This window comes from Copadichromis virginalis, linkage group LG3 (assembly GCF_057382275.1).
Source record: "Copadichromis virginalis isolate Kocher_CV1m ecotype Utaka linkage group LG3, C_Virginalis_male_GT1.1, whole genome shotgun sequence".
Lineage (NCBI taxonomy): Eukaryota > Metazoa > Chordata > Actinopteri > Cichliformes > Cichlidae > Copadichromis > Copadichromis virginalis.
This window is the reverse complement of record NC_140620.1, coordinates 23941749-23964413: the sequence shown is the minus strand read 5'-3', so window position 1 is coordinate 23964413 and position 22665 is coordinate 23941749. Positions and strand designations below refer to the sequence as shown.

General features: G+C 38.3%; 1 protein-coding gene and 2 long non-coding RNA genes across 4 annotated transcripts; 2 read left to right on the top strand and 1 right to left on the bottom strand.

Annotated features, from left to right (window-relative positions):
• Positions 1-984: 984 nt before the first annotated feature.
• LOC146713547 (uncharacterized) lies at positions 985-9765 on the bottom strand. 2 transcript variants are annotated; one of them, XM_085448591.1, is made up of 7 exons: positions 9627-9765; positions 8348-8459; positions 6290-6634; positions 5948-6205; positions 4846-4947; positions 2406-4043; positions 985-1535 (listed from the first exon to the last, which is right to left on the bottom strand). In XM_085448591.1, exons 2-7 carry the CDS (start codon positions 8451-8453, stop codon positions 1528-1530), a joined length of 2457 nt encoding a protein of 818 aa, XP_085304717.1. In that variant the 5' UTR covers positions 8454-8459; positions 9627-9765; the 3' UTR covers positions 985-1527. The 2 variants fall into 2 exon arrangements, with proteins under 2 accessions (XP_085304717.1, XP_085304724.1); XM_085448598.1 differs by having other exon boundaries at positions 6290-6595.
• A 3675-nt stretch (positions 9766-13440) lies between these two features.
• Positions 13441-15009, top strand: LOC146713546 (uncharacterized). The gene is made up of 3 exons (XR_014918042.1): positions 13441-13544; positions 13641-13913; positions 14959-15009. It is a non-coding gene; the product is annotated as an uncharacterized LOC146713546 (long non-coding RNA).
• Positions 15010-16125: 1116 nt separating this feature from the next.
• Positions 16126-17625, top strand: LOC146713545 (uncharacterized). Its single transcript, XR_014919281.1, has 4 exons — positions 16126-16240; positions 16323-16391; positions 17295-17363; positions 17548-17625. It is a non-coding gene; the product is annotated as an uncharacterized LOC146713545 (long non-coding RNA).
• Positions 17626-22665: the final 5040 nt, after the last annotated feature.

Below are 22665 nucleotides of genomic sequence, written 5' to 3'. Positions count from 1 at the left end.
CACCCGAAACTCTGGCTGATTGGGACCCACACCCAGTTTCACACCTTGGCTCAGGCGATTAGAGGATCATCAGGGGGTCCTTTTGTCCCTCTGTGGGGGGATACGCACTGGGCTTAAATCTGGGACTCTGCCATTTGACCTTAGAACTGAAGAAGCTTCTCGGATGAGAGGTGAAACGTCTTCGAGCAACTTAAAGAAGTCCAGACGCTTTTCTTTGCAAGCTCCTTTGACCACCTCATGTGTTGTTCGTTCCTCCGTTCTCTACAATAAATCACCAGTCCTCACCTATCAGCGAGTCCTGCATTTGGGTTCTCTCTTCCTCACCTTCACACACGACAACCTGACATATGTTGTAGTTAAATGTTCAAGGTTTCCAGGATTTGCTCTAAATGATGTTTCTCTGGATTGTGTCTTTCTGTTTGTGTATCTCAGCCACGTGCAAACTGATTTTTCCCTCTGTTCCTTTACTTCGGTTTTCCTGCCTGTCATTTTGACATTTACTTGCTAAGTATAAAGCAAAAGTTCTTCAGTGGCCATTTGAAAATTTGCATAGGTGTGTCTTTTCCCTAAGAATTTGTTTCTGCTTTACATTATTATGTTTTCCAGATCCATGTATCCCTTTGGTCTTTGCACTTTCTGTGTTCTAGTGACTGAAGCTCACTGTCCGCACCCTCCATCTCTACCCTCTTCCCTTCCCTCTTTCCTCTTTCTTCTGTAATTCTTCAAACTTCTCGCTTCCTGTAATGAGCTGTTCTTTCTCCTTTTTTTCCAGACTCATCCTTCATATGCTTCGTTCTCTCCATGTAAATGCAAAAATACCTATTTTGGTGAAATTGTCAGAAAAAATAATCAATACCTTAATTAAAATTGTCTAATATGGTCTTAAGAATGATTATAGAAATTTAAAAAAGAAAAAAAATATTTTTGACAAGGTCAAAAGGCGGGACAAAAACCCTGACACAAATCTATTTTTTTGTCTTTTGTTTTTTTTTTTACTATGCCTCCAGGATCAGAGGGCTTTTTTGAACACGTCTCAATGTATCATGATAAGTACACTGGAAATGTTACTTATGCTTAGTTACTGTAGTTAAAGTAAATGTCTACACAAACAAATAAAAATGCAGTATCAAAAAACAGGTATTATTGATAAGGAGGTCCAACAGCAGATAACACATGTAACACAGTTATTTTGTGATCGCTTCTGAATTTTCATTTTTTTGTCTTTTTTTTTAAACATCTCCATGTTAGTCTTCTCCCCTTTCTACTGGTTTTCTTTTTCTTTTTTCTTTTTGGCAGGTGGACTCTTGTCTGCCTCCAGTTGCTCCACATTTTCCACCCGGTCAGTATTTTATCTTTCATCCACTCCACTAGCAGATGTTATCAACCTCTGTCCTTTATACTGCTGTTAAATTGGGTGTAGATTGACTTTCCATGTCTGCATTTCCTTTTGCCATATTTAAAGTCAACTTCTTTTACTTTGTTCCTCCTCTGGCTCAAGGTGAGGTTTTCTTGTATGAGTCTTCGTCCTCAGTCAACTGTGTGGATAAACATATAACACATAGTTAGTAAACACATCCAGACAAACTGTGCCTGAAATGCTAATTGTCATATATTTACCATTGCAGCAGTCATTATTTTCAATGTAAACTTTGAAAAAATAAAATAAATAAATACAATAGCAGTATAAAAGCAGGTTACCACATAAAAAATGTGGTTATTTTTACATCTCAGAAAACAAGGGGAAAGAATCATGAGAGTGATTTTGTGTTGCTTCTCTCATGCAGTCCTTTTTTGCAATGAGGAGAGTGCACAAAAAGCCCCTAGTGGAGAATGGAAACACTATCAATTGATTCCAGAAAAGGCTTACTAGCCGATTAGTAATGTACAGATCGCAGTTCTCTTAAATAAAATGACAACCATTAATGCAACACTAAAAATAATTTTTTTTAACAATTTAGTTACTGTATCTACATTGTTTTTATGCTTATGTCAACTAATATGAATTAGTATTAACTATATACCTTTTTATTATCAGTTGAGAACCTTTTTTTTATTGTCAACTCTTTTAGTATGGAATCAACCCATGAATGACAACTGCATGGAGTCTTTTAGTACTGCCTAGGGCGTACAACAGTATCTTCCAACCTATCAAAGTTAGATGTGGCGTGTCATTAGTGTGACCCCATTAAACATAATATTTATTTACCAGGGTCAGACTAATTAATTTTAGTTTTACTCAAACTGTCAGAATATGTTAAATACTAAAAATATTGGCATTTTTTACATATTTGTCTAACAAATTTTAGAAAAATGAAATATCCCCATCTAATCAGTGTCACATTGGAATGAAAAGCCTGACATTCATAAATAATAGTGATGCAAAGATGTCAAAAACAAATCCTGACCTTCTGTGTCTTGAGCTTCTTCTGCATCATTTTCTATTTCTCCTTCTTCTGTGGACAGTTCTTGTTGTTCACTCTGATCTTCTGTTGTACTTTTTCCTGACTGAATTTTTTTCACTGAGGTGAGACCTTTGCCAGGCTTCTTTTGGTTTGTTGTACTGACTTCTGGATCTGAAGGCTGAGCACCGGCTTTTGAGTCGCTATCTTTCTCTCTGTTTTCCTTTGGGTTTCCTCCCTGACTTATGTCTTTGTTAGCTGAATCTGCTGTTTCATTATTTGTAGTTTGTGTTTCATCTTCATTTGAATCTTTTTTCTCGTCCTCTGGAACACTTTTTGCATCGCTTGATTTCCTCAACTGTTCTTCTTGTTGACCGCCTTCCATCGGACTCTGATCTGTTGTTTGAGTATTTCCTGACTGTTTTTCCTCAGTATTAAGCTGTGTTTCACTGCCTGACTGCTCTTGGTTTGTTGTATTGCCTTCTGGATCCAAAGGCTGAGCTTTGTTTTTTGACTTGCAAACTTTCTCCCTGTTAGCCTTTGGCTCTTTTCCCTCTGATGGATCATTTTGACTTGTGTCTTTGTTATTTGAATCTGCTGTTTTATTATTTGTAGTTTGTGTTTCATCTCCATTTCCATCCTTCACATGTTTTTCTGAATCCCTTTTTGTTTCTTGTCCTTCTCTGGGCTGTTGTTGTTGTTGATGATCAACACCTGTTAAAATCTGATCTGTTGTTGGATTATTTCCTGGCTGCTTTTCCTGAGTATCACTATCTGACTGGTCTTGGTTTGTTTCATTTGCTCCAGAATGTGAAGGCATGGTTTTGTTTTCATCAGGTAGATCTTGCGTTTCATTATATCTATTCTGTTTGTTATTAATTGCTGGATTGATGATTTTCCCTCCAGCTTCTTCTTCTTGACCTTCACTCATTACAGTTGTTTTTTCTAACTGGCTTTCCTCAGAATCAGGCTTCTTTGCGGGTGTTTCTGATGCATTTGCAGCAACATCACTACCAATCTGATTTTGGTTTGTCCCACTTTCTTGTGATGTGGGAGGATTTTTCTCACCATTTATATAAACATTCACACCACTATTGCTGTGTTGGCATTTAATTTCTTTGCCCTCAGAATGAGTACTTTGTGTTCCTTCTTCTGCACTTGCACTCTGAGGTGCTGTTTCATCATTTATAGTTTGTGTTTTATTTTTGTTTTCCTCAGTGCTGGTATCATTCTTTGCTTCTTGTCCTTGTTTAGGGTGATGTTCTTGTCCACTGTCATCCATCAGACTCTGATTTGGGATTTCATCCTTTCTGCTCTTGGTGTTATTCTCAAATTGCTCAGGTTGTGCTTGTCTCCCATTACCTGATTGGGCCTCGTCATTTCTGTGTAGAGCATTTGCTGTCTCTCTTCCTGGTTGGTTATTATTTTGTTGTGTGCCACTTTTTGTTGTCTGAGGAATATTTTTGTTGGCAATATCATACTCCTTTTCCACCTCATTTTGACATGAAGATTCAGGTTCTGTACTGACATGTGCAGTGTCATTCACTTCAACCTTATCTTGCTTCATCAGAGGTTCCTTTTGTGATTCTATAACTGACAGGTATGATTTATCCATGCTTTCATCATTACAGCACTTTTTGGTCTCTGTGTGTAAGTACAGATGACAAAAGTTACAATTTTAAATACCTTATAAGAATTTATAGTATTATTAAAATAATAATAATAATAATGATAATAATATGTTTGAAACTAACTTAAAATGTCTTCTAATATTAACAACATTAAATAAGTAAATAAAATATTTAAAATATTCATTTTAACAGTGAATTAAAAAAAACTTTATAGGCATAAGTCAGATGAATATATAATGCAAACATACACACATCACATTGTAACAGTAACATAACATGTGCATAATGATATGTTACTGGTATGATGTTTGTATTGGTTGGATTCAATTTTAAATAAATCTGCAACATACACCAGCATATGTAAACATTTAACAGCTGCAGCTAGACTTAGACATGAACCATTGTTTGGAACACCAACATCAAACCTTTAATATTTTCAACACTGGTGGGAAACCAGTGATGCATTTTACCACAAAATGATGGTTTTCATAGACAAAAATAAATTGCTATGAACTTTGTCGGTTTTATCTGACAAGATAGGAAACAGTATATTGGCAATATTATCTTAATCTTCTGCCATCAGTGGTGTTGAACTGTGGACTTTAGTTAGTTGTGATATATAAACATCATTGCCAGAACCATCAATAATGTCGTTATAGACCTAAACTTCAAGTAATTGTATAAAATGATGAAATTTGAACAGGAATATAACTTCAGCTAAACAAAGAAAATTCATTATTATCGGTATCCATCAGTACATTGAGACCACGACAACAGCAGCAGTCAAAGGCCTTTAAAATATATCAGAGTCTCACCCATATTGTATTTTCTCCACTTCCAAACAAGAAAAGCCACAAAAATAATAAACACGACTCCAGCAATCAAACCAGCAATGGTGGATCTAGCTGATAAAGCATCTGAAATGATAAAGTACATAAGTTATGACAATTATTAATAAACAGACATAGGCTTTGTTAAGGTTGCTAGGTTGGAGCTTAAATATGGATCACATCACACAATAAAAAAAAAAAAAACTCGGGGGTGGGGTGCCCCCGGCCTCTCGGCCTGGGGCTCGGTCACTCAGGCACGGCTGGCTGCCGGCGGAGCTCACGGGCGCGTCACTGCAACTCCCCCTGGCTTCTGCTCCGCGGCTGCTGAGTGAGCCCTCATCTGGGACTCTCCTCAGCTCTTTCTGGGACAGTGGCGCAGCTGCCCCTCTGTTGGTCTTCCTTGGTCTCTTGTGTTCTGGGGGCCTCTGGATGTCTGGAGTTTTGATCTCCTCCATACCTGCTTCATGCCCTGGAGGACGGGGCTGTGGCCCCCCCACACCCTCTAGCAGATCATTACATGAAGGAACCTTTTAACAAAACAAGCGCGTCCATGCTCACGGGTGTAGACACGGGTGATCACACCCACAAACTACAACCTTTTTGGCTCCTACCTTAAAGCACACTGTGTACTTTTGATCTTATGTGCTGCACAATAATGTTTAATATTTAGTATTTACGGTCATATTCCCATATATCATTGTGATGTTGTTTATTCTATTACTCTTGTTCTCTTCTGCTTGTTTTCTTTTTTCTTTCTCAGCAGGTGATCGATATATTTATTTATTTATTTATTTGTCTGCCCATTCTGTTGGTTTTTGTCTTTTGCCCTTCTCCCCCGTCCCTCTTCTCAGCTGTTTCTCTTTCCCTCTTTCTTTCTCCCCTTCTTTCCCCCAGTCAAGTCTGTCCCATATTCAGCAAGTGAAAATAAAATAAACAATAAAAGGTGAATCAAATGGACCATTACGGCAAGGCTGGGATGGTCAATTTGGTAAAGTAAATCCGTTGGGCATCTTTCTTTGCCTTTAGACAACAATTTTGATGGCAAAAGAGCCAAACGGGACAGGCAAAAAAAAAAAAAAAACTTAACCTGGAACATGGATCTTGGCTTCTCTGTACTGGTTGTTTTGTTGGATTCTACAGGTGATATTGTTGCCGCGTCCTTTTTCCAGAGTCAGTCTGCTGCTGAGGACATAGAGGTCATCAGGACCTCTCAATATCTCTTTAGACCCAGCAGAGATGATCTTTCCCTCGTTCTCCAGCCAAAAAACCTCCGGCTCTGGATACCAGCCTTTGGATTTACATTCTAGCACTCCAGGGCTGACCTCAGTTATTTTAATATCAGCTTCTAAAAACACATAAAACTGTGACATAAAATATAAACAGTAATCCAATTTTTAACAGTAGCAGCATATAGAGTTTGTCCACCTACCGACAACAAGTTCAACACTAAAATCTGCCTTCCGTCCTGGAATGAAGCACCTGTATGTTCCTTCATCTGACAGCCTCACTTTGGTAATTTTCAGTGATACATCTCCTGTTTTCAGTTTCTCAGTGGACACTGACGTTCTGTTCTTGTAGGATGGGTTTTGGCCAACCAGATGATCCTCACCTGACCGCCACACGTGGACAAATCTGGGATTCAGGTCAGATCTTGACCACTCTACCATCTCATCCACGACATCCATAGGATGATCCAATTTGCATGGTAGGATGATGTCTTGAGTCTGACCAATTACTGCAAACATTCGATACTGACTGTTTGTCAGAGATTCACCTGTGAAGCAAAAGGGTTTCATTCTTTTCTTTTTTTCTTCAATAACTTGAAGTTGCTTCAAAGAATAATTTTCTATACTTTACTAGTTTCTCACATTGTTGTAGAACTATTTGGCTCAGTGGGATTTGGTGGGATTTGGCGCAAAGGTGTTATAATGTCCAACCACTGAATTTTAGTCAGGATAAGGTCAGACCTTATCCTGACTAAAATTCAGTGGTTGGACATTATAACACTGACTGACCTAATTTATGCTAATGTCAGGTCATGTGGCTGTAAAACAAGCCCAAATCAACGCTCCACAGGAGCTCTCCAAATCTCTGCTTTTGCAGAGTTGGTCATGCTTGTTGATGAATTAATTTAGTACATTTTATTAGCAGTGCCTGGGAGATAGTTGTCGTCTTAATTGTACTCTTAAGTGTATCTCCGCATTTTGGCATAGCTGTTGTTGAATAAATAATAACAGTAGAAGATATTATGTTCTGACATTTTTTTGAGGTTGTTTTTACCTAATTTGTTAACATGTGTAAATACTTAGAATTGAATGTGGGTGTAATATCTTTTTATCATGAAACATAGATGAGTTGAAGAATAAAAATCTTTCCTGTCTGTATTATGGATGTTTAATCAAGTCCTCTGAGGGTGCACACAATACGAGGTTAGTCATTCATATACTGCTGCATGGGCTGGGCTGTAGTTACATCCTAAGGTTTTAAAAACTGAGCTTAAATAAATGATTAGCGGTAATAAAAGCCGAGGGAGGTCAACAGTGATCACTGACTGTTTTAGGAGCTTTTTGAGATTAAATAGAAGAAAATACAAAACATTAAACATGTTAACAACACAAAAGCCATATTAAACGCAGACTACTTTAGACCCGGAAGTAGGATTCGTCGCGTCATCACTGAACAACCGGATTGGAAAATGTAACGATGGTAAACTGTTAGGAAGATTTGGAAAAGTAATAAATGGCCGTTATTTTATTAGGTTACACACGTGAAAAACTCCCCAAAAAACAACTTAGTCATAAACTCTGACACTTCTCTCTTATACAAGACCTTTTTAACCTTAACATGTTATAAAATATGACTAATCTAAAGGGACACTTTCACTTTCATTCTTAGTAGTGTACTGACCTGTTTGTTTGAACAATGGCGCCGCCAACTATTGTTAAACCGTAACCATTGATATTATTTCAACATTTGAAAGACCTTGAGTTAAAAAACATTTTGTGATGGAATCCAAATGTTCTTAGCACATCTGGTTGCAATTTCAAATGCACTGTTGACATTCATTTTTAAGTGTTCCTTCTTGATTGATTCCTCACTTGTTCTCTAGTTACAAAACACTTTTGAATACAATATTACAAACTAATATTTGTGTAATGACATTTTGCCATAAAGTATAATGCAACCAATGCAATTTAGAAACACCCTCGTTGCTTCAGTAAATCGTACACAACATTACATTTAAAGCATGTGTATTTCATAGTTTATAGTATTAATATAACTACTAATTTAATTTTTTTAATGCAACCCAAGAAAATACTTACACCTGCTGATAAGTTCTTGTTGAAACTGTCATCCATATGACAGTGCTTATTTAACAATGTCTTCATTTACACAGAGGTGTTAATAAATCTGTACTTTGTGCATATCCTGAGCGTAGATATCAAAAGTATATTGGCTGTTGTCATTAATTGTGAGGATACATTACCTGCATTGATCTGTGTCAGTTGAAGAATGATAACAGAGTGGAAAAACACTATAGTCCATACACTGAGTTGAGATTTAGAGGATCGTCTGTCCTTGTGTTGAGGCATTGTGTGCTGCAAAAAAATTCAAATACACACAGTTGTAAGACATTTTCTTTCACACTGGAAATGAAATTATGGTGAGAAAAGTTGAGGATATCTTACTGTTGGCTCACTTTTCAATCAGCAAGTTCAAAGTCAAGTCCTTAAATCAAATAACCTGTCCTGCACCTGCTCGATCTGTCTTATCTACCTCGCAGTCTATTAAAATCTACTCTGTGCAAAAACAAACCACACCTGTTGTCTGATATAAAATGTTGTTCAGGGACAGACTTCAGGCATGTACACTGTGTTCTGAACTAGATACGTAGAGTGTCACATATGAGTTAAGAATACATTACTCATTAATGATCAAGTTTACACTAAAGAGAAATCTTACTGTAGTGTTTTAAACCAAGTTAATAGTTGAACTAAAATCATAAATATATATGTGTTTTTTTTTCTTTATTCCTTGTTTTTAGCTCCTTCTATAATGGGTTACATATAAATAAAAGGCTGTACTTTGACCCAGTTGCCAGGTAGCTGATTACCGCAATTATAAAGCACCTGTGAGGCAGTGATATGAGCTGAAAGTGAACTGTTGTGTCGAGAGGCACTACACAAAAAATAATAATGCAATCAAATCAACATTGTTTAGATATTTGTACACAAAGGTGTAGAAATGATGCAAAATGCAGTCCTGAGGAGGGCATGAGGGTTTTAACAGTGGAGTAAACAGTAGTCACACCCCTGTGGTTCAGTCACAACAGTAACATTCCTGACATTGTACTAATGCCTGACTAAATCTGAGAAACCTGCTGCTGCAGTCAGCTCTGTGTTTTATCTCTATTTGGCAAATACATTAAAGAAAAGCACAAAGGCTCAGCCAAGGCTGGAGGTGACCCATCAAACACTCACCAGGAACACAGATCAGCTTAGACTATGACCTTTTATTTTGAAATTAACCTGCTCTCACACTTTTAACAACTGGCAATCATTTGTCATCTTGTATGTGCTCACAGTTTGACAGAGAAAAAACAGTCTGACGTTATTCAGAGTTTCTTCAGTAACATGTAGAAAAAATCCCTTTGTTTTTTTTTTTACCACATTTTTTAGTGTTTTGTTATAAAGTTCTTATTTCTTTGTTCTCTGACTCAAAAACAAACCCAAAACAAAAACAAACAAATAAACACAAAGACTTACCACAGCTAAAGACCCCAGACTCCGACACAGTGATCCAAACTGTTACTGTCAAAGTGAAACGAGTCGCTGGAAGCTAAAACAAAAACAAAAACCGAGACAGGTATTAACGAGTCACTGCAAACCGGACACTCCGGTCGGATCACTTTCTAGCATTCATTGGTCTATTCATCAGGTGAACACTGAACATGACAAACACAGGGACGGTTGACCTTGATTGCATACTGCATCAGATCAATACAAATCATGTATAAACCAAAGAGGAGCTCAAAATGGTTTCAGCAGTTTCTTTCACCCTCTTTGGGTATTATTAGCAGAAATCAGCCCGTAGATATGGGCCATTAGGGGCCTTCTCAACCAGCCGAATTGGGTGATTATAAAATGCTACAGCGAGCCACCTGTGAGGCAGTGATATGAGCTGCTTTATTGGACTCATAACCAGAAAACATGATTGTGTTTACTGGTCAGAAGGGGGCACTATGGGAATGCTGCTGCTGTGCTAAGGAACAGTAACTGTCAAAATGTGTCAAAAGTCCTAAAACGCTGGCACCAAACCTTTTTGCCCCCAGTTTAACATATTCACTGTTCTATATTTATTATTGTGACGCTCTTGCAACAGTCTTCATTAAACTTACACAATAAAGTCTGCTCAACACAAGAAGTAAAGTGACCTGCACAGGAAGAGGAAGACCTCAGCTGTGTATTTAGATTTAATGTTGCTTGATACTCTCAGTGAGAAAGAAGAATGGAGGTCATAGCACTCTGTAGTAGACTCTGTGAGTACAGCGTTTGCCTCATGCCATTTGCTTACATATAAAATCTTTTTTTTATATTTTATGCAGTAGTCTGTTCCTGTTCTACCCCAACATGTTTTATTTTAAAGTTGTCTTAATACATTTAATCTGTTGGGTAGTTATGCAAATAATTTAAATGTAATGTTTAATAACACCGAATTTACAAATTATGTATTACTTTTTAGCACTCGTATATTTGCACAAGTAATGAACTGTTATATGTTGATATCAGTATAATGGAGATGTAAATGTTGATCTCTTGCACAAAAAGATGATTAAACATGCCTTCATACTGACTGTGTCATGGTCCTGGGCCATGTTGGCCCAGTATTCTTAGTTTTCTTGTATGTTTGTATTTTGTTCCCTATTTAGGCCATGTTTCCTGAGTTGCCCTGTTGTGTTGTTCCCTAAGTGTTTTCCCTTCGTGGCTTTTACCCCCTGTGTGCCCCTCTGTGTATCTGTGAGCCCTCGTCTCTCCTTATGTTTTATTCCATGTTTCCCCTGCCCGTTATGTCTAAGTTCTCCCCGTGCTCTCTCTCCCCCCTGTGTGCCCTCTGTGTACAGTGGGGCAAAAAAGTATTTAGTCAGCCACCGATTGTGCAAGTTCCCCCACTTAAAATGATGACAGAGGTCAGTAATTTGCACCAGAGGTACACTTCAACTGTGAGAGACAGAATGTGAAAAAAAAATCCATGAATTCACATGGTAGGATTTGTAAAGAATTTATTCGTAAATTAGGGTGGAAAATAAGTATTTGGTCACCTCAAACAAGGAAAATCTCTGGCTCTCACAGACCTGTAACGTCTTCAGTAAGAAGCTTTTCTGTCCCCCACTCGTTACCTGTATGAATGGCACCTGTTTGAACTCATCATCTGTATAAAAGACACCTGTCCACAGCCTCAAACAGTCAGACTCCAAACTCCGCCATGGCCAAGACCAAAGAGCTTTCGAAGGACACCAGGAAAATTATTGTAGACCTGTACCAGACTGGGAAGAGTGAATCTACTATAGGCAAGCAGCTTGGTGTGAAAAAATCAACTGTGGGAGCAATCATCAGAAAATGGAAGACATACAAGACCACTGATAATCTCCCTCGATCTGGGGCTCCACGCAAGATCTCATCCCGTGGGGTCAAAATGATCATGAGAACGGTGAGCAAAGATCCCAGAACCACACGGGGGGACCTGGTGAATGACCTGCAGAGAGCTGGGACCAAAGTAACAAAGGTCACCATCAGTAACACACTACAACGGCAGGGAATCAAATCCCGCAGTGCCAGACGTGTTCCGCTGCTGAAGCCAGTGCATGTCCAGGCCCGTCTGAAGTTTGCCAGAGAGCACATGGATGATACAGCAGAGGATTGGGAGAATGTCATGTGGTCAGATGAAACCAAAGTAGAACTTTTTGGTATAAACTCAACTCGTCGTGTTTGGAGGAAGAAGAATACTGAGTTGCATCCCAAGAACACCATACCTACTGTGAAGCATGGGGGTGGAAACATCATGCTATGGGGCTGTTTTTCTGCCAAGGGGACAGGACGACTGATCCGTGTTAAGGACAGAATGAATGGGGCCATGTATCGTGAGATTTTGAGCCAAAACCTCCTTCCATCAGTGAGAACTTTGAAGATGAAACGAGGCTGGGTCTTCCAACATGACAATGATCCAAAACACACCGCCCGGGCAACAAAAGAGTGGCTCCGTAAGAAGCATTTGAAAGTCCTGGAGTGGCCTAGCCAGTCTCCAGACCTCAACCCCATAGAAAATCTGTGGCGGGAGTTGAAAGTCCGTGTTGCTCGGCGACAGCCCCAAAACATCACTGCTCTCGAGAAGATCTGCATGGAGGAATGGGCCAAAATACCAGCTACTGTGTGTGCAAACCTGGTAAAGACCTATAGTAAACGTTTGACCTCTGTTATTGCCAACAAAGGTTATGTTACAAAGTATTGAGTTGTATTTTTGTTATTGACCAAATACTTATTTTCCACCCTGATTTACGAATAAATTCTTTACAAATCCTACCATGTGGATTCATGGATTTTTTTTCACATTCTGTCTCTCACAGTTGAAGTGTACCTCTGGTGCAAATTACTGACCTCTGTCATCATTTTAAGTGGGGGAACTTGCACAATCGGTGGCTGACTAAATACTTTTTTGCCCCACTGTATTTATGAGCCCTCGTCTCCCTTTGTGGTTGTTCCATGTTTCCCCAGCCCGTTATGTCTGTGTTCTCCCCGTGCTCTCTCTCCTCCTGTCTGAACCTCTGTACTTCCTGTTTGACTCTGCCCGTCTCCCGTCAGTGTTATGTTCAACCTGCCCTGTCTCGTTATGGTTATCTGTGTCAGCTGTGTTCCCCGTGTGTTCCCACTTTCCTCGTTAACCCTCTGTGTATTTATGTCTGCGTCTCCCTCTGTTCGGCGTCGCGTTCTCCCTCATGTTGTGTGTGTTCCTCCCTGTGTCTCTTGGCGAGCTTTGTATTTAGTTTTCCCAGTTTAGTTTTGCATTTCCTACGTTCTGCCTCTCCAGCATTAAAGCTGTGATTTTTTGAGTTCATCCCCGTGTCTGAGTTTTGCATTTTGGGTCCTCCTCCTGCCTGCCACACAGCGATCCATGACAGACTGTAGCTCAAATCTGATTTAACTTACATGTTGGTGTGAAAACAAACTGTTTCTGCAGGGTTGTTGCTGCTGTTTGCGGATGTGCAGAAAAGTTATTCTAAGATCTCTTGTAAGTAGTATTTGTCCTTTATATTCATATCATGTTTTCCAACCCCTCTGTCTAAATCCTTGTTTTCCACCACTCACCATGAATTAGCATGGGAATTACTTCTTGAATCTCTGGGAACTCAGTCGTTGTTTTATTGCATCCTTCTTTCTCAGATTCACCTTTTTCCATCATTCCATCCAGACTGCAGCTCTTTGAATATGAGTCAGTCTCTTTTACCTGTGAAGGATTTAACATTTCAGCAGGATGGAAAGTGAGAAACACTCTGCAAATCTTTTCAAAATGTTCCAATAGCACCGTGATCAAGAATTGTGGGATCAATTATGCCCTTGCTTCAGATAGTGGAGAATACTGGTGTGAGAGTGGAGCAGAGAGAAGCAACACTGTCAATATCACTGTTTCAGGTATGTTATTATCAGAATTAAAATCTGAAATGTGAAGGTTATAATGACTAAACCATTGCACATTTGTAACATTTATAAATTTCTTTGCATTTTCAGCTGGTGCTGTGATACTGGAGAGTCCTGTTCGTCCTGTAGTGGAGGGAGATGCTGTTATTCTGCACTGTAGAAAGAAGGCAGACAAACAAGACTCAACCTTCACAGCTGATTTCTACAAAGATAGCTTCCTCATGGGTACCAGCTATGATGGAAAGTTAGAAATCCAAAATGTTTCAAACTCTCATGAAGGATTTTATAAATGCAAAATACATGGAGTTGGGGAATCACCAGAGAGTTGGCTGGCTATCAGAAGGAAATCCAATGCAGAGGATGGTATGCAACATTTTTGTTGTTTTTGTTATAGTAATCCTGAGTCAGTAAATCCCAGCAATACTGACTAGCATAGACTTAAATAAAAAATAGCCAGATAGTTGTTAAAAATGTAAGGTTAAGACAGCTTAAAGGGCTTATTTGGCAGATGTGAATGTTTCAGCAGTGCTGCCTGAACTTTGGAATTGAAACTAATTACATATGTCAATTATTAATGCACACCCTTGCCTGCATGAAAATACATGCAGGCAGAGCAGGACTTTATTTTGACCAAGACACCATGCTGCCAATCACAGGCAAAGACAACTCTTGAAAGGAAGTGGGGCAGAAATTCCATATAAAGACAGCAAGTTTAGTGGTACAGGCCAGGTACATAGAGAGTTGGGGGAGCCTGATTTAAATGCAAGCATGTCAGGGAAATTTAAGAAACTAACAAAAACATAAAATGAGGAGCATCTGGCTGCAAAGCTGAGTGCACTGAGCTGAATAAAGTAATACCTGTTTTTTTTCTCCAGCCATTTTTCATTGTTGAGGACAAAAGGCTTCCTTATTTCCTTATTGTGTAGAAAAAACAGTTATGTAACTTCTTTACCCCGACAGAAAGGGGAGTTTCACTGGTGTGGCCCAGTTAAGTAAAAAGTGGGGTATATGTGGAGCGCAAAGTAAGATGAGTGTGAAACCCCTGATGTATAGCCTTAAAATCAATATTTGGCAGTAGAGTTTCTCTGTTTGAAAGGATTATATCTCTTCTAGAAAAATATGATGGCAGAAGAAGTAGCCAGAAATGTACTGCAAGTATTGATGAGAAAATGTGCACTGAACAATTACAGTCATTGTGTATGTGTTGACACAATATCTAGCCACATTTCTAAAGAACTGTCAAGTTTTGTAGTAAGTTACAGTTTAGGATTTCAAAAGGGTTTGTGGTTATGGCATACCTATGATGTTGTTCTAACAGACACATATTCATTCTTTTGCTGACTAATAAAGGTCATCTTATCTTATATATTATAATACAGTTATGTGGGTTCAAATTATTTTTTGTCAGTTGAAGGCAGAGCTGTGACCCTTAAGAATTCTGCTGATTCAGCGACTGAAGGTAAAGCTTTCAGGCTTTACTATCTTTATTAACTTCATATCTGATATATTCTTTATAGGCAAGTTGGTCAATGCATGCATGTTGCAATGCATGAAAATACAGAAGGCCTCACATTTACATCTACAATGTTTTTTTCATATTTATCATCAAAGTTCCAATCCAACTTTATTTATATAGCACAAACAACACAGTTGACCAAAGTGCTTTCCAATAATAAAACCATACACTAAGCAGACAAAGAAAAACATATAAATAACAATAAAAGGCGATTCAGCTTGCCACAGAGAAACTGATAAGGAATAGTGTTGATGAACAGGACTTTTTTCCACCTCCACAATTGGATCAGTCACTGCAAAGTGCTCAGATCCTGTGATTGCAATACAAGCCCATAATTGCACCCCTCTATCTCAATGCATGACAGCTGTTAAATGTGTTAGTTTTTGCCAACTCCTGTGTTGTGCATTATTGCAAGATACTTTCACTTTGGTCTTTCCACATGTTTTCTGGATTCTTCAGGTGCAATTTTACACAGCTAATCTATACTGCCATATACTTCTTAGACAGAAGAGGCTTTCTTCTGGCAAACCTTTTAAACAAGCCGTATTTTTCTAATTGCATTCTCATGATCTTTAAGATTTAACATGTTAACTGAAGCCTGTAGTCTTTGAGATGCAGTTATTGGAATTTTTAGAATTTCTCTGACCATTACAAGGTCTGACCTTGGGGTGAATTTGCTCAGATGTTCACTCACAGGAAGATAATGGCATTGTATTGATATACATCTGAATGTTCTAGACCAACACACAATCAAAACTCCTCTTACAGAGTTGGCTACAGAGATCAACTAATCAAGGGAATTATCACCTGTCTGCTACTTACCTTATAATTCCTATGAAAGCAGTGACTGTGTACTTAGTTTTTCACAGGATTGCATAGTCTTCTCAATTGTTGTCTTTTTCCTTTGTAATATATGTATAGTTTATTGTAACAGTATTGTACACATTAGTCAAATAGTTTGCTTTCCTGTTTTGTAGCAAATCTGTAATAACTTAAACAACAACCGTAAAGAACTTCTTTCTTTCTCCATTTCCAGTATTAGCTGTATTTCCACTATCTCATGAAGCAATTCCTTCAGCACACGTTTACTACACCCTGCTGTGGGTTGTTCTCACTGCTGTGTTGGCACTGCAGTTTCTGGTGTTGGGACTACTTTACTGGAAGATGAAGCTAGGTATAACATGTTATGTTTTTAAAAATATATATATGTAAAATACACAACATGTTGATAATGAAAATTCTCTTTAATGTTTTAGTGTTATTACAGATCAAAATGAATGATCAAAACAAAAGGCAGTGTGGTGTTGCCAAGAATCTGAAGAGAGGTAGGATCTCAGCCACTTTTTTTCCTCTTACTATTTTCATTATTGGGAGATACATGTATACAGATACACATATACACACATACATATATATTTAAAAGCAATGGAAGGATGTGATGTTGGTATAAGCCAGTGGTTCCCAAAGTGGGGGGCACACCCCCTGGATCACAGTCTGGGCTGTCCAAATCACTGACAAACAGTATCCGACATTCTTGATTTTTAGTTCAAACACTTCTTATAATGAAATTTTGGAGATGTGAGCTCTTCATACAGTAAAGTTACAGTGGGATACAAATAATATCAGGCCGAACCTGCCATAATTTGTTCCCCTGGTTCACTCAAGATTTTCTTGTAAAAAAAAAAGGGAGGCCTAGCAAAAAAAAAAAAAAAAAAAAACTTTGGGAAACACTGGTATAAGACATTATACAATTATGCGAAAATGTACATGGACCTTTCTTACCTGTTGAAAATCAAGTGGGGGAAAAAGTGGAAAATTTAAAAATATTAAAACACTTAAAAAGTCATTTTGCCTTACCAAAGCACTATCTGTAATGAGACAGAGAGCCTCCTTGCATGTCTTCACCCTTAAAAACAGTTTACCTCCCTCCACACATCAGTTACCAACTTATCCATGAGGGCCCCGGATTACCAAAACATAGTTCTCAAAAACTATTGTTGGAATATTTTTCTATGAAAGCCAGTTTTAATTTTCTCTTCTATGCATACCTTCATATCATATCACACATGACATAACATCACTGTAATATGCTCAGTAATAGCATTGAGTAAGATAATTTGTAAATGAGAAATAGTTGTAAAAATATATTGTTGTTTTGTAGTTGTTAGAAGAAATGCTTTATAGCCGTTCTGCTTGAAGTTCACATAGTCTCTGGCATTTTCTTTTAGACACTGAAACTGCCGCTGATAATTTGAGCCTCGAGACAAACAAAGTCACAAACCCACAGACACAAAAAGGTAAGTGAGTTCTGTGAACGTGTTAGTCTGCAGTCTGAGGCTGCTGCATGCGATATTTATACCTAAATAGCAATCTGCTGTTAAACCAAAATTGACCTGTGGTAACAGCTAGATGATAAGTTAACTCTTAAAATGCTACTCTACAATATATAATGTGTATATGCTACAATATATGTTCTGTTAGTTTCTTTTCCAGATAAAGATGAACCCTCCTTTCACACATTACACTCTACTTTCATTGACAACAATACTCTGCAGCCTATATATGGTGACTATTCATATTTTAATTCTTTACTATATTATATTGTATGAAGTATTTTACACACATTTTCTCACACAAGTTTGAAACGTAAATTAAAGCTGACTGTTATGAGAAATTGGCAAATACAATTCCTCTGTTGCTTCAGACAAACTTTTTACCTGCAAGCAACATCAACCTGCTCAAAGGCCTGTTTTTCACTTTTGTTCAGTGTTGGTTTCACTTGTCCAGATTTTTACATTTTTGTTTTTCAACTCTATATGAGCAGGACCTTGGCTTGTAGTTAGTGCTTCTGCCTCAGTGCAGGAGGTTCGCACCTTGGTATCCACTTTATGGAGCTATTTAAAACACATCCTACACTAATGCTGCATAAGCTCCACAACAGTTTTCCTGATTAAGCCAAAACTTTACATATGAATATGCGTTTTAAAAATAGAATCTGGATGATTGAAAAAAATAACTTACTCTAATACTTAGCATCGATAATAAAAAACTTGGCATCTCAAGCGTTAAGCATCATATCAATGCTTAGCACAAAGAAAATATTGTAGAGGTTTAAGTCCTTTCCCATTAGAAATAAAAATGTTTCCATTGTCAACTACCAGTGACTGAAGTAAGGCTGTTCCCGTCAGGGAAGGGGAAAAAAACTAAGGGGCTTGGAAAGAAAGGTGTTTTTTTAAGTTACTTGAAGACATTTCTGACACCCGTTTCCACACCTTGGCTCATGTGATTAGGCAGAGCATCACTAGGGGGGGGGGGGGTCATGGGCCACTGGGTGGCTGTAGCTCAGGTGGCAGAGCAGGTCAGCCACTAATCAGAAGGTCGGTGGTTCAATCCCAGGCTGCATCCTGGCTGCATGCCAAATATCCTTGGGCAAGATACTAACCCCATGTTTGCCTACTGGTGGTGGTCAGAGGGCCTGGTGGCGCCAGTGTCCGGCAGCCTCGCCTCTGTCAGTGCGCCCCAGGGCAGCTGTGGCTACAACGTAGCTTGCCATTGCCAGTGTGTGAATGTGTGTGTGAATGGGTGAATGACTGAATGTAGTGTAAAGCGCTTTGGGGTCCTATGTACTAGAAAAGCGCTATACAAATGCAGGCCATTTACCATTACCATTTACCATGACCCTCTTAGGGACACTATCAATAGGGCTTAAACATCTGGGACTCTGCACTAATTGCTCTCAGAACTGAAGAACCTTCTCGGATGACAGGTGAAACATCTTCAACAAACTTGAAGAAGTCCAGATAAGATTTCTTTCCAAGCTTATGCTACGATGACCTGGATGACTGAGAACCTTCACAGAGATGGTTCAAATGTTAAAAGTGTATATAAAAATGTATGCATGTTCTAAATAATAGGAATCCAATATCAGTTTTATCCTTTGTTTCATAACATAATTTCAGTTTTTTAAATATTATATATACAAAGGTTTGTAATCTTGGTTATTTCCATAGATTCCGTGGATTCAGGAGAATGCAGCTTCATGGTGCAAGCTACTCTGTCAGATCCAGCTTTCACTCCTCAGGAATGCCAATATTCTGCAATTAAGTGGTGAAGTATGGGATTCTTTTGATATTTTGGTTGTTGTTTCTTTTTTAGTCCATTTCATGATTGTAAACCCAAAGAAGTCAGCAGAACTGATTAAGGCAAACAATTTCCTTATTTGTTTTCTAAATTGATGAAAATGATGTGGTTCTGTTGGCTTCATTGTGTGCCAGCCTACAGCTACAGCTTGCTATGGAACGGTTTGCAGGTGAGTGTGAAGCGGTGGGAATGAGAATCAGCACCTCCAAATCTGAGGCCATGGTCCTCAGCCGGAAAAGGGTGGATTGCCCACTCTGGGTTAGGGATGAGTTCTTGCCCCAAGTGGAGGAGTTTAAGTATCTCGGGGGCTTGTTCACAAGTGACGAGAGGCAGGAGCAGGAGATTGAAAGACGGATTGGTGCAGCGGCTGCAGTGATGCAGACGCTGTACCGGTCTGTTGTGGTGTAAACAGAGCTGAGTGTTAAAGCGAAGCTCTCAGTTTACCAGTCAATCTACATCTCTACCCTCACCTGTGGGTTTTGACCGAAAGAATGAGATCACGGATACAAATGGCAGAAATGAGCTTCCTCTCAAGGGTGGCTAGACTCTCTCTCAGAGATAGGGTGAGTAGTTCAGCCATCCGACAGGGGCTCAGAGTAGAGCCGCTGCTCCTTCACATCGAAAGGAGCCAGTTGAGGTGGTTCGGACATCTGATAAGGATGCCTCGTGGGTGAGGTGTTCCGGGCATATCCCACCAGGTGGAGGCCCCAGGGCAAACCCAGGACACGCTGGAGAGATTATATCTCTCGGCTGGCCTGGGAATGCCTTGGTGTTCCCCCGGATAAGATGAAGGAGATGGCTTGGGAGAAGGAGGTCTGGGCTTCTCTGCTTAGGCTGCTTAAGTGGAAGAAGATCGATGGATAGATGGAGATAAATGTTGAAGGCTGTCAGCACTTCAGTATTTTAATTACATTTGACAATGTACTGTCTGACTAAAAAACAGAAATGTTTCATAATTAAATTTAAAAATATTCAGTAAATTGTACTTAAAGTTTTCATTCATATCCCCCATTTAAAGTTGACACAACGTAAAAGGAATGAGTACAACAGAGTCACTTTTTTAGTATAGCAAAACTCAATGTTGTAACCCTTTTTAAATAAACAATAGTCAAACATCAAATTTGAAAAACTGAACAACATGTCACACGAAACGCCAAAAAAAATAAAAAAATAAGGCAACTAATTGCCTCAAGTACATCGAGTACTACTAAATTTAACAGCTTAAGTGCATTTCTTTCAGTTCAACAGTATTTTCTTGGCCTCTGCTAGTAACACACTATGCTGTTAATATTCAAATAATAAACTGATTTTATGAACAAATAAATATTTAAAAAGAATATATTAAATGCAAAGAGAACATGTACTTTTAAATATCTGAATGGCATATTTGATGGATTATACTGTCAACTGCTGAAACTCCAAAGTGAAATAAAACAAAAAACAAAGAACAGATGGGTCAAAAGCATATTTGGAAGTAATTTGTCACATGAATCATGTCTTTGTCACCACCTAGTGGTAGGAAACATAGTTGTTGAACACATGAATCTTGTGCAACAAAACATGAGTTAGTTCTGGTTTAGCTCTGGTTATTAAAAATACTAATCCTCTTTTCTCCCTCTTTACAGATCAGTGAAAGGAGTGTCAGCTCAATCAAGGAGACTGTGCAACCCGTTTACTGTGCTGTTTCGTTTGCTAAGATTGGGTCACATTTCTTAAATATTCATCTCGGGTTGCATTTTCAGTCTGTGTATATTTGGAATAAGACGAGTTGAGTTAATTGTGAGTAAAATTCCAAAAAATGCTTTACAACATATTTTTTTAGCTTGGTTGTGTTATTGTCATGGTCCCTGCGGAGGCATAGAGTTTTGTGTGCGAGGGATAACCTGTGAGGAGTTAGGGAGCGGAGCGTGTGTGGACATTTTGTATTTCCCTGACCCTGTGGACCCCTGCAACCCTTTCTCCCCCAGCGTATATATATGTATATATGGTGTGGATTAATAAAGCACTGTTTAACTGTATCTCTCAGTGTGCGCCTGAGTCCGTCCTGCCTGCCTTGACAGTTGTGTTGTAATGCAAACAAATGAAATTCAAAAAAACGATGTAATAATTAATTTTTCATGTAGCCACAAGACTTCGTTTGATGTAATGTAAATAAATGTGGAATCACTTAACAAATTTGTCAGGATTTCTCATTTGTCATGATTTAATGTTGCAGTCTTTGCTTTGTTTCATGATTTCAACAAAAGAAAATTAAAATTAATTAAATTTCATTTCCAGATACAAATTCTGTTTACATATTAAACCCCTTCTTTCTCTTGTGAAAAGAGATGTAATTAAATGATAATGAGGACCTATTTTAAAAAAAAAAAATCTGTGAAAACACAGAACAATTATTTATGGCATAATGATAATTTTGTCTTTTCACCATTTATGTGAAGCAATTCTATTGCTCCTTTTAGAAAAAAAGAAGCTACTTGGACCATGTAGGCTAAGTGTGTCTGTTTGGTCATGTTAATGGTCTTAATCTCCTATACTGAACATAGTTACATCCACAATAAAAATCAAAAAGTAGATTTTTTTTGACTAACTGAAGTTATATTTTCTGTTTCTCAAGTAAACAAGCAAAACTTAATAAATTCATAATAAAATATAAAAATACAAGAAAAAATATTAGAAAAAAAATGAACAGCTGTAACTTTAAGAAATACTGGTAGGAGCAGTACTGCCCCTCAGCATCCTAGTGGATGCACCTATGGTATTTCCATTTCACCAGGACTGGAACTCATGGGAGATTTTTAGTACATGCACCTATGATATGAATTTGCCTCTTCATTCTCAAGATTCTTAGAAAAGTTGACCTCTAAACTTGGCCTTGAGGTCAAGGTCATCCGGATTCAAAGTGGTTTAAGACTTTTAGTAGCCAAAAAAAGGTAAAAAAAAAAAAAAAAGGTTTAGAACAGTTGTTTGTTTATTTCATAATTCATTTCTGACATGTATGTAATATATGTTTAAAAGCCTTTCTTCTCTGGATAATTAGAAGGGAACAGCAACTGTTAGAAATAAGTTTTTAATAAAGTTTCTTTTCAATATTGATCGCAGTGTATAATCATAATAGTTAATATACTCCTCAATAAAAGGATACAAGCATTATGAAGTGTTAACTAAGAGAGATAGAAAGAGTTGAGTGTTGAAGGTAAATTGCTAAACGCTCACAGAACACAATTTCAGACAGGACAGGCTGCTTAGCCTTGGGTGTATAATAACAGGATGCTCTAGTCAACAAGAAATAGAGACTTCATTGTGTCAGTCAAAGCTTACTTTAACATGAAAATAAAGATCCCTGGTAACAACTGTAAGAGAGTGGTTTTCTCACACAGGACAAGATCCCTGATTGGAGGTTTATGACCGTTGCCATGCAGAAGGACCTTGAGGAGTACAAATCAGGGAGTGCTAAGTGTA